The sequence below is a fragment of the Rhinolophus ferrumequinum genome, chromosome 5, assembly GCF_004115265.2.
Source record: "Rhinolophus ferrumequinum isolate MPI-CBG mRhiFer1 chromosome 5, mRhiFer1_v1.p, whole genome shotgun sequence".
NCBI classification, from domain to species: domain Eukaryota; kingdom Metazoa; phylum Chordata; class Mammalia; order Chiroptera; family Rhinolophidae; genus Rhinolophus; species Rhinolophus ferrumequinum.
The window spans coordinates 12,182,939-12,195,042 of NC_046288.1; the positions used below are offsets into that span (position 1 = coordinate 12,182,939).

Sequence of the window (12,104 nt, forward strand, 5' to 3'; positions counted from 1 at the left end):
TTAGTTGAACTGTAGAGAAGATTGTTTCCCCTGGTCAATCAAATTCTCACCTTGCCTCTGACCTCCCATTTCCTTTTCTTACTGCTGTAAAGCTTTGGCTTATGGGATGCTCCAAACTCACCCACCTAGATATAAACCAAATCACCTGTTTAACACTCAATTTATTTCCAGTGCTTTTTGGAGAAAAGAGAATAGGATCATGTGGTCCAGTGGCTTGTGATTTGGGGGGAGGGCAGCTTTTGGGGAGCAGTAGACGAGGCTTTATGCAAAGGGTAGATGTATATGGTTCTAATCATTGATAGATATCAGCACATCACTAAATTATAGAGGATGTACTCAGCTTCATTAGATAATGAATTTCATAAGTTAAAAATATTTCAGTATCATTATTAAATGGCAGTTACAGATAATTCTCTTGGGCACTCTTCTTTTTTAAGAGAATTATTTAAGCAAAAGTTCTAAGTCAGCTTTTCAGCTCAAACTGTTGTAGTACATTAAAATTTTAGTTTTATTTTTATGATAACATAAGATCTTTCTGAGGACCACATACCTGTACTCCCAGAAAAGGACGACTGTATAAAGATGCTGTGGATTGCTTTCAGTTTAGAATTCCTGAGTATCCTCTGATTCTCCCTGTCACCCCACCCCCAGCATATTCATAACATTGATACAGGGGTGAAAGGATAAAAGCCTTGAGAAACATAAGTTAAACCTCTTTTATTGTAGGCAGTACTTTGTTTTATTAATCTTACTCACTTTTTCACAGTTTTTGTTTTTTGCTTTTAAACTTTAGAAACGACATAAAGCTGACAATGCAGTGAACAAGAAACAGACACAAGGTAGGAATTTTACATTTTATTTCTCATATCTGTCAAACACGTTCATACTAATATATACAAATCACTTCAGTTAAATGTAATTCAATTGAAAATGCTATTTATCTCCTAAGTTTTTGTTCCAGGGTAGATTGTTGCTTTGTAGCATCTATTATCATGACACTTAAATTAGAATTAGAGTGATTTACAATGGTAATATTTTTTAAAAGTAACATTTTTAATGTATTTAAGTACCTCATAGCAATGTGCTTATAAGTACTGTTCATAAAATCTGCAGTGGTGTTGACAGTGTTAAATGCTGCAAAATGCCTTTATTTTGTTTGTGATCTGTAGATATTACTCTAGAGAAGATTTATAGAAAATAATCTGATGTGATGCTTGTGGGGTAAAAGGCATATTGGAAGCACTTTGAGTTAGTTATAATGTACATGTAGATGATATATGCTCCAGAAACAAATACAATTAAAACCAGCCCAACTTCTGGGAAATGCATTGCAGTTTGATATGGCTCTTTTGTTGTGGGTCTCATTTTGATGCCGCCAAAAGCAAATGACCTTCAACATAAGCGAATAGACCATTATACTCTCAGACTTTCAGAAATACGCAGGAACATGCAAAACAGACATCCTGTCCCATCCCTGAGTTTGTCCCATCTGAGAGTCTCATCTCTCTCTGATGTCCCCTGGTGTGATGGGGATCAGACATGTCAACCAAAATTAGCTGGTAATTACGCACAGTATTGTTAATACTCCTGTGATTTTTATGGGACTCGGTCAAATGCTCTACTTCTCTTCTGACCACCATCTACCAAAGGGATTATCTACTGATTGTTGATACATTTGAGGAAACTACGTTTATTAAAGTGTCACCTAATAAATTCACAAAATACTTACTGAGATTATATTATATTCCCTGTGGGGACATAGGAAAGAATACAAGATGGGAACTACATAAAAGCACAAAGTAAGAGATGATTTTGTGTGGAAAATACAGGGTTTCAATGACATGAGCTCAATGTCTCTCTAGATTTTTGTGGCAAATAAAGGTTCCTATGTCAAATGCTATATGAATTCAAAAGGAGAGAAAATTGTGGGATAACTGGAGCTAGATCTTGAATTTGGGGAAATCATTGGATGAACAGAGGCACATGGGGAAGACATTACATGTGAGTTGTGTGAGAAAGTGGGAGGAGAGGTTATCCTGAACAGAGGTGAAGAAGGCTGTTGGATTGCTTTGTTGAACCATCATTACAGCACCAGATGAAGAAGGAGATTCATACCAAGGGAAGCAAACACATGATGAAAAAGGTAGGCCAGGGTCAAATTTTACAGGGCCTTGAATACCAAGACAAGGGCATTCCAACTTTTCTTGTGTATACTGAGTAGCTATTGAAGGTTTACAAGCCAGAGACAGAATGAACATACAGGTTAAAGATGGGGAGCAGAATGAGTTAGAGTAGGAGGCTATTAGAAGGCTGGGAACAAAGCTACTCCAGGAAGGTGGAAAGGGATAACCACAGGGATTGAGAGAAAAACCCAGATGTTTTGGGGCAATATGCAGTATTTGCGTTTGTTGTCATGTTGCTCAAAATGTTCAGTAACAGCTTTTGAACCAAACACTTGCAATTATTTTTCTGATACATAATGGACCTTGCAGCCGAGGGCTCCTATCTTCAGAGATGGGCAGTAATTTCCAAGTCTTGGCCCAAGAAGTCATTGTACAGTGAAAGAGTAGCTGTCATAGGTATGATGATTTTCAATTGCCACACCTTGAACCGATACGGTCTATGATTTCTCAGGTATTTACTTACTTCCAAAATACTCCCTTTTGTCTACTATTTAGAGCAAGTATTCTTTCTTAGTTATCATTCTTGGTTCATCATTTCATCCTGGACTAACAGGATTAGCACAATGGCTAAACATGAAGAATATGCAAGTGAGAAGGCAGGCTTTTATACTGAGTGCATATAAAACTCATGTCAAAAACAAAATATTAAAGCTATGAAAAACCATGCTCCTTAGCAGAATAGTTGGACTCCCATACATAAGAAGGTGTGGCTTTCAGTTTGACACTTAAAATTGTTTTCTGAGAGATCTTTCTTTTTCTCTTTGCCTAATTTGAGCATTGGTCATCTTTTTGATTTTGCTGTTGATAGGAGTTAACAGAAATGTTTAAAAGAGACTGTTTGCTGTCAGATAACTCAAATTGCTTCATGTGAAAGCCATCTGTTGTCATTAGACCAGAATGAAATTCAGTTTGCTTTCCTGAGGCAGGAGTGGGCGTAGAAGTGGGAAGGGGGAATTTTTGACAGATAATTAATTTGTGACAGACATTCGAAGTATTAAGCTTAAATTTTCAATTTCTGAATGTTTACCAAGACCATGTAATGTGTAAGAGGACACCTTTCCCTTGCATTCAAATATTAACTCTTCTGTATTCTTAGAGCAATGAATAATTTCTCTCCATATTTTGCATTGAGGCACTAAAGTAACATTTTTCCCTGTCATTCCCTAACAACTTCAGAAATACAAATTCATAATTTTATTTCCAACAGTTTTAATCATTTCACTATAGATTGGTACCTGCCTGAGGCCTCATTTTCACTAGTTAATGAACTCAGCCAGTGATCCTATTACGGATTTTGGATCTCACTCAGGACTTTATAAAGTTTCCATGTTGAGCCTGTCATCAACACTTGAAAACAAGCCATTTCTTCTCCTTAGATATATAAGTTGGTTAGGTAGATGGTTCAGCGAGCTGGCAAATTTCAAATTTTATGTTGTCCTCTGAGGACCTAGTTGTTGAAGGAGGGCAGAGTAAACTGATTGTCAGAAGTTCAGGGAGTGTGAGTGAGTCTTGATGAGTTTTGTGGTGCACTCCTCCCAGGCAATTGTCACCACCTGTCTTTGCTCCTGTATTCTTATAGTGTGATGGCGTATGTGTACTAGATAGGAACTCTGCAGAGGGCAGGTCCACCCTCTTGCTCATCTTTGTGTTCCCCGTAGCTCCCAGTCCCGGGGCTTGTCCTTAGCAGGTGTTCTGTGTGTGCATGGCACATGAACGGGTGGATGATCCCCTCTCCGTATAGATACCTGAGTACAGATAAGGAAGGAAAAAGAGACTAAACATGAAAGGAGCCTTCTTGGAAATTCGTTATCTGGGGTGTGAGCAAGATGAAAAGCAGTATTTTCGTCACACTGTGTCCCAGACTGTTTCACAGGCCCTGATACAATACTAATGTGGCAGAAGCTCTTGCCACCTCTTTCCCTCCTGCATTGAAATCATTGCATCATCATCTTATTCTGCTTTGCTTCCTGTGGACACAGTATTGTCTGTGTCTGGGTCCTTATCAATTCCATTACTCAGGGTCCCAGAACGCTGCCATATTCAGAATGCCCCATGTCCTTGCATCTAAACTTACCTTCATTTTCTCTGATTTCTTCCCTCAATATTTGAACTCACAGTATTTAACATACCTTCCTTCACGTGTCTAGCACACATGGAGGCAGTCTCTAATTGCTTTCCCCTCAAATGGGGTTGTTCTGCCAAATTTAGCTCTGCAGGAATTTGTAAATGATAAATTTGTAATTATTATTATAATATGTAAATTAAAGCCAACCCCCATATGAATTAATTGTGGTTGAGTTCCCTTTCTAAATTGTAAAAATGTGCTTTTATTTTCTGTAAAATGCTATTATGGCTAGCCAATATTTCAAGTGAAATGACAGTTTCACAGACAGTCACAGTTTGGAGGCCTGGGAAAGGATGGGGTTCAGGTAGAGACAAAGAAAGATATTTGGGAAAATTGAAAAATGCCTCCTAATGGAATAGATTTGCTTTTTAAACAATGCCAGGTTTGGATCGATTCCCTGAAGGAGGCTGTGTATACATTCTGTGAGAATGAATGGGAGATATGGCTGTGGCATCTGGCACACCTTGATCACTCGCTTTGATGCTGTAGTTAAATGAGAGCCACCTTTATGACAATTAAATTGTTTAATACCTTATTTTATTATGATAGTAGGCATTAGGTGACAATAGGTATTTATTTAATCAAGCAACTTGCTCTGTTTTAATCTAACTTGGGAAATGACAACATGATGTGCTTTTAAACTAGGCACATAGCTAAAAATAAGAGATCTCATCTTCACCTACATCTTTCTTCCCCGGAGCTGCACCAGACTTTTAAGACGTGAATTATATTCCTGGTTGTGGCTGGTAGCCGCTAACCAGTCTACTTCCCTGCAGGGCACATAGTTGCTTTGCTCCCCCTAGAAACCATTTCACCTTTAAAGTCCTTAGTGGAAAAGTTGTTACGTTGGTGTGGATGGAATACGTTTTTGTTCATGAAGCCTGAAATGACCTGCTATCAGGGCTGAGTCCACTGGTTCCGTTCATTTCAAGAGCCATTATGCGAAGGGCCTTGAAATTGCACTGCTCTCCTAGCTTATTGAAAAAGCGAGTGTGCTACCCTTTGTCCCGCTGAAGGTATCTCCACATCTGATCCATCCAGGGGTCCTGAACATAGGCTGTGACACATGGATATCGACTTAATTGTGAATAGTCCTTAAAAAGTATTGTTTCCATGATCGTAAAATTTGGGCTTAAAAACTGAGCACTTATATGGCCTAAATATTTTCAGACACCTGTAAGAGTGTTAATATTTTCAAATTATTACAAAGATTTTAGGATTCTGTAAGTTGAACTGATTAGATATTTTCAACAATAGCTGTGGGTGGAGCTTATTTGGGGGAAAATATAACTGCAGATTGTCTTTCATGTGATGTGTCCTATTAATAAAAGTTGCCCACAAAAGAGCAAAATCCACCGAGGACGTTTAGAGACATTAGTTAAAGAGAGAGAGGAAACACAAGTGTGATTCAAAGTTAGAACATTTGTTATTTCACTTTAGTAAATTTTTACTGGACATCTGCCTTGTGTAAGACAGTGCAGGAAATGCAGAAAGAAACCAGTCTTCATTCTTAATCCTACTGGGAATTATAATCTAGTCTTGAAAATAAGATGCTCACCGATGTCATAATACAAGATAGGAAAAGTAATAAAGGGCCAGATGAGAGAGGTAGGGATTCCGAAATGTCATTTGACAAGTGAAATTTCAGTAAGCAGAGCTATTAGGGTGGTAGCAGTGGGTGATCCGGGAGGAAGTGGGAAGGCATGAGATACATTCTGGGAAGAGCAAATAGTCCCTTTTGGCCAGAGCATCGGACACGCATCAGGGAGCAGTGGGCAGGGACAGGAAGGCAAGTTAGGGTCAGATTGTGTAGACTTTTGAAAACCAGGGGGAAGAACTTGGAGAGCATTTCTGAAGGGTGTGGCTAGGTTCCCAGCTGTACTATTGAAAGAAGGATGTGAAAGCTGGTACAGGGAGAGGGAGGACTGAGGCACAGAGAGAGGTTTGTTTTTGATTAATTGTTGAAGAGAGGTGACTAGGGCCATGGCTACTAGAAGGCGGGGGAAAATACACAATGGATAGATCCAAGAGGCTGTGGAAAAGGAGGGGAAACCCTGTCACACACCAAATGCTGCTGAATTAAAAAAGGACCCAGACTGCGATACTCGCTCATCCAGCAATTAAGAAGTGACATGTCATCCCCAGAGTTCCGTTCTTACCTGGAAAGCAGCTGTGGAGCTGTGAAAACTGAAGCTCGATTGTAAGGAATGATGGCGTGATTGGTGAGGCAGTGGAGGGAGATTTTTCTTTGAAGAAATGTCTCAATGAAATAAAGAAACCAGTAGTGACTCATGACTCTTTGAACAGGATTGAGGAAAAACATTTTAAGAAAAGGATTGCTGACTCATCTTTTTTTTGTAGGTCACCAGTTCTCAAACAGCTTGCTGGGACTCACCCCTAGAGTTTTGTAGGCCTGGCATGGTGAGGACCTTTGTGAGAAGGTTTATAAGTGAGTTGATGGAAGTAGTATCAATTGAATACCTCTGTGTAGAATATGGGCAAGAGGGGAATTCAGGAAGGTCCCTTTGTTTTTTGTGTCAGTAGATTCCAGGCAGATCGTTGTTTACTTTGACCTGTATAGGCAAGTTTATACAGGAGACATTTGTGCATTGTCAGTTTGGGCCCCTTAAAGTTGTCTTTGGAAGTAAGGGTCTGCACAGCAAATGAATTGATGCTTTAATACGGGTTTGTTGGTTTTCCTTCTTTGCCCAGTTCAAAACCAGTCTCAGCTCCCCTCTTAGCCTTCTCGATGCACTAAACTTCCTCTTCAATGCTTATTCCCGGATAGGAACTGGATCATACTACTGTTTCTGTGGTTTGTTTCTCTGTCCTCTGTGCCATCACTAGTGCCCATCATCCTTTAGGATAACCTGCCTCTTGTTACCCACTTTAAGAACTTGCTTGACTGCCCAGGAGCAGCACCCCAGTAACTTTCAGTAATGGCCCCCGTGATAGGCCATTCGATTGCAGTGGCGACTGCCTGGCAGAGGAGACCATGGTCAAGTCTCAGCAAACACCTCTACCTGCACAACATTTACGGTCTTGAAAGCTGCCCGTTTCTGCAGAGCCTTTAGGAATTCCCAGCAAACGCCAACAGGATGTTTTCATTTCAAAAAAGAAACCCATTACAACAAAGCTGTTAGATAGTCACCTACTAAGGAAAAACAAGTTTTACTTGAGATGTTTGTTTAAAGTCTGAGATCTCCTACGCATACTGTCTAACTAGAGGTGTGGAACCTTTAGCAGGTGTGTTTGGCTGGCACTGGGGAAAGGTAGAGGAGTTTTGCACTTAAAAACAGAGCTGTTAAAATACTGTAAGACAGGCCATTCTGATAATTCAGTCCATAATTTGTTCTAACTCTCCTGCACTCATCATCTCCTCTAGGACTTACCTTCATGAACTCTCATACTCTCAAGTGTAAAGCCAGTATACTTTTGGCCCAAGGAAGCTAAACGCTCAGCAAAGGAGCCAGCATCATTTCTTGCTTCCGCTAAATCTGATTAGAACTAGGTCTGAGGAGGTCAGTGATTAAAAATAACTAGGTTGCTATTTCAGTCACCAGGATAATACACGTGATGCTGTTTATTTTCATTGTTCGGTGGTTGCATGTTTAGGAACCAGTTCCAAAGTCAAAACAACAATGAATGCCATGATTGCCTCTGATCCTTGGCCAGTATGCAGTCTATGTACGTCCTTAAATTACATACAGCAGTTGGTCTTGATTTGCACAGAAACCTGTTACATGTTGTCAACTGATTTTTTTCACTGCACCAGCATTCTGTGTGGTTCTCTATATCCTAAGATGGTTTTCTAGCCTCAAGTTTGAGGAAGCTCTTCACTTTCAGTCTTTATTTCTGTGTTCAGTTTTGTCTTTCATGAACAAATGAGATGGAGGGTGAGATGGGTACCCTTGGTTCTAGTAAGCCCCCTGGTGCTGCAGCTGCTCCAGGTCCACCTGTGGAGTAGCAGGGTTCTATAGTACATCCAGAGAAATGTTGCTCTACTTACACAGAATTCTAATTCAGTGTAGGGACAGAAAGGAATTTACACTTTCATTAATCCAGACCACTGTAACCTTCAGAACAAATACCAAATACCCATCAGATGGACAAAATTCAACTGCTTGATAACACTGCTTGTGTAGGTGTGTAGTCAGTGGAGCTTCATACACTGCTAGTGAGAGTGTGGGTTGCTGTAGATTCTTAGGGAAATAATCTGATAGTATCTGATAAAAGCACGAACACAAATACCCAGGAGCCAGCAACATTCCTTTTGGAATCTTCTCCCATAGAAGACAGTCATACCTTTCAGTGTTGTTTGAGGTGGCGGGAAAAAATGGAAGTCAGAATTTCCATCCAGAGAAGTATAGTTGAGTACGTTATGGTAGAATTGTTGTTTAAAACAGAATTGTTTCACAGCTGGACTAGATCAGCTCTGTGCTTATCTCTGGGACACCTGGAAGTGTGATGCTGAACTCCGACCGAGATAAGGACAAGGTGGATTAGGTGGTGATTTATAATGTGCCATATAGGGCTTGAAATTCCCCTGGAGGTACCCAAGACCAACTGCTGTACGTAATTTAAGGATGTATAGAGATTGATGGCTTACCTGGTTTAATATGTTATACATTCTGGCGTGGCTAATTGACTAAGGGGTATAAAACACCCCTGGAAACTTTTTCTCAGGCTTCCCAAAGTTAAGATTTATCGCACATATCACAGAGGTTCAAAATCCTTGTCCTAGCTTCATGAGAAGCGACCTCCGGGAATGTGCCTAGAAGTTCCTCAGGCCCCTGATGCTTGCCTGGGCTTTCATTTTCCTGCTGTACCATACCCTCTACTTTGATTAAAGCTTTGTGTGAATACATCCTGTGGAGTCTAGAGTATCCGTTCAGTTAGCTGACCCATTGTAATGGATGCACCATACAATGAGCTATTTGTTTAAAATGAGTTAAGTCTCTGTTGTTTGTCCTGAAAGCATCTATGATAAGTGGAAAACCAAGTTGCAGAGAAATAAAATTTTTAAAGGAAAGGAAAAAAGTGCATACATACATGTTTGTCTAGAGACAGGTGTGCGAGGAGGCATCCATTCGTATTCCTTACCTTAGAAAGAGGCATGAGATTAGGAGACAATGTCAGCTTTTCCATTACATACCTATCTGGTTTGTGGCAAACATACATTGGTTTTATAATTTGATAGAAAATGTTGTTGACTGAATATGTATTGAAAAGGTTCTTAGACATGTAAAATTTTGCAGCAAGCCACATTTTCCAGTGCATCTTTTCATTGATTAATGGAGAGGAAATGTTTGAGTGGAGAGTCAAATCGGAGAATGTATGTTTGGGTGGAGGCAGAGCTCCCCTCGGAGACAGAAGGACAGATTAATAGAGAGAGAGAGAGGGAAGTATTATAGGGAGGACATTTAGGGGAAGGAGGTAAAGAGGCTGGAATACGCAGAGAAGTGATGGAAGCAAGGTTGAGTGGAAATGAACAGCTCTACAGAAGGTGGAGAAGTGAAGTGAAGCAGGTTTCGAGCACTGTTTGCCATCGTCCCATCGAAGTGCCACTGGCGTTCACCCTTCTTAGTGGAGAAAAGACTCCCTGGCGTGGTCTGCGGATTTGGGGAGGCCTGTTGTGACACTTCTATCCTGTTAAGTGGAACCCAGTAGCTCAGGGTATTTTTAGATGTGAACTAACAAACATCTGCCAAGTGGAAACGTTTCAAAGAAGGCTAGTTTAGATTCCAGAGCTGGAAGGGGTCGCCCTGAGCTGACATCAGAGGACGCTCATGTTACTGCATCTAATGGTTACATAACCATTTCCAGCTGTTCGTACTGGAGTTGTTTCAGTAACTTACAAAACTGACAAGTCTATTTTAAGCAAATGTTTAAATAGTTCATTGGTATGTTTTTATGTCGCTTGTTTTTGTTGTTATAATTCACATACCATAAGAATTATTATTTTCAAATATACAGTTCAGTTTTTTTTTTAGTGTATTCACAAGTTTATGCACTCATCACCACTATCTAATTCCAGAATATTTTCATCAACCCCTAAAAGAAACCCCATTCATGTAAGCAGTCAGGGTCCATTCCCACCTTCTAAGAGTCCTTGACAGCCACTAATCAACATTCTGTGTCTATGAATTTGTCTAGTCTGGACATTTTATATAAATGGAATCATACAATACGTGGCCTTTTGTATCTGGCTTCTTTGACTTAACTTCAAGATCTATTCATGTTATAGCGTGTATCAGCACTTCATTCCTTTTTATGGCTGAATAATATTCCATTGTATAGATATACCACTTTTGTTTATCCATTCTTTTGTTGATGGATATTTGGGTTATTTCCATTTTTGTGGCTTATAAATAATGCTACAGTGAACATTTCTGTACAAGTTTTTGTGCAAGCATGTGTTTTCAGTTCTCTTGGATATACACTTAGGCCTGAAATTTCTGTTACATGGTAACTCTGAGCTTAACTTTTTGAGGAACTTCCAAACTGTTTTCCTATGTAGCTAATTTAAAAAGAAAAAAAAAATCCTATGTTATGTTTAATATGAGATCTACTAGGCAGCAGGCTTGTATCCAGTAAATCTATGTGATTATTGCTATGGCTTCACATGGTACCAAACACATAAGAACAATGGTGGATCCAGCTTTCCATCCAACAAGTATCTTCTGAGCACCTTTGTAACACAGGATACAGCAGTGAACAGAATAGAGAAGGTTTCTGTTGCCCAGATCTTACAGTCTGGGGGAAGAAACTTACATAAATCTTCTCTCAACTAAATATATAGTAAAACTGTGATCAGTGCGCTGGAGGAAAAGTGCAAGAAATTCATTTACATTTGGGGGTAATGGCAAAGGAGTGAGTATCAAACGAACGTCCCCTGATAAAGGATGTCAAAGCTAAGATATGGAAAATATGTACCAGTTATGTAGGTGAGGATGGAGGGAAAATGTTCCAGTCACGGAAACATGAGAACGATTTGAGGCAGGAAAAAGCATGGGCGCGGGGATAGGGGAGAGGGAATGGTGATGGAGAGTAGGCAGGAGCTGCTTCATCCCAGGCCTTGGAAATTGTTGGACTTATTTTATGAGCCTAGGGGAGCCAGCGAAAGAAGAGTTTTGAGCAGGGAGTGGCCTAATCTTGTGTATGTATGTTTGTGTTTAAGGATATATGGATACATACAGATACATATGGATACATACATAATTATTACACATATGTAAAATCATTTTAGATAGTCATTATAGTAGAAACTAAATTTGAAAGAGATTAAGAATGAATGCAGGGAACTAGTGGTGTGGCTAATGCAGACCTCCAGTTGGGAGATAAAGGTTTCTTAAAATAGGGGTGCTGGTGTTGGTGATGGTGGAGATAATTAAAAAAAAATTGGCAGAATTTGAGATGCTTAGGGTATAAAATCAACAGGACATTTTTAGTAGTAAAAAATATTCTCAATTTTCAAAGGTTTCGGGGTTGTTGCTTTTTTTTCATGATAGCAAAAGAGTTTAAAAATAAAGAGATGAACAGCAGGGAACAGGCATATGAGCGTAATAAAGCTGCCAAAAATCATAATACAGCATTGTTAACAAACTGAAAATAAGTTGCTTAGAAAGTAGTGCTACAAAAAGAACAATGAAATAATAGAAAGAAACCCTGCCTAAACTAATAAGTGACTTTAACAAAGTTATAGGATGACGGGGTCATTGTATGAAAGTTTAATTCATTCATTTATACCATCGGTTGGTAAAGAATAAAAATAAAAAAAGTTGACACTATAAGAA

General features: G+C 39.4%; 1 protein-coding gene across 7 annotated transcripts in view; it reads left to right on the top strand.

Moving 5' to 3' along the window:
- The window catches only part of ATP8A1 (ATPase phospholipid transporting 8A1), a 214,387-nt gene that overhangs the window by 36,159 nt on the left and 166,124 nt on the right, over positions 1-12,104 (top strand). For all 7 annotated transcript variants that reach the window (XM_033105824.1, XM_033105825.1, XM_033105822.1 and 4 more), the window contains one exon: positions 794-839. In XM_033105824.1, coding sequence (XP_032961715.1) covers positions 794-839 — 46 coding nt within the window. The remainder of the gene's footprint in view (positions 1-793; positions 840-12,104) is intronic.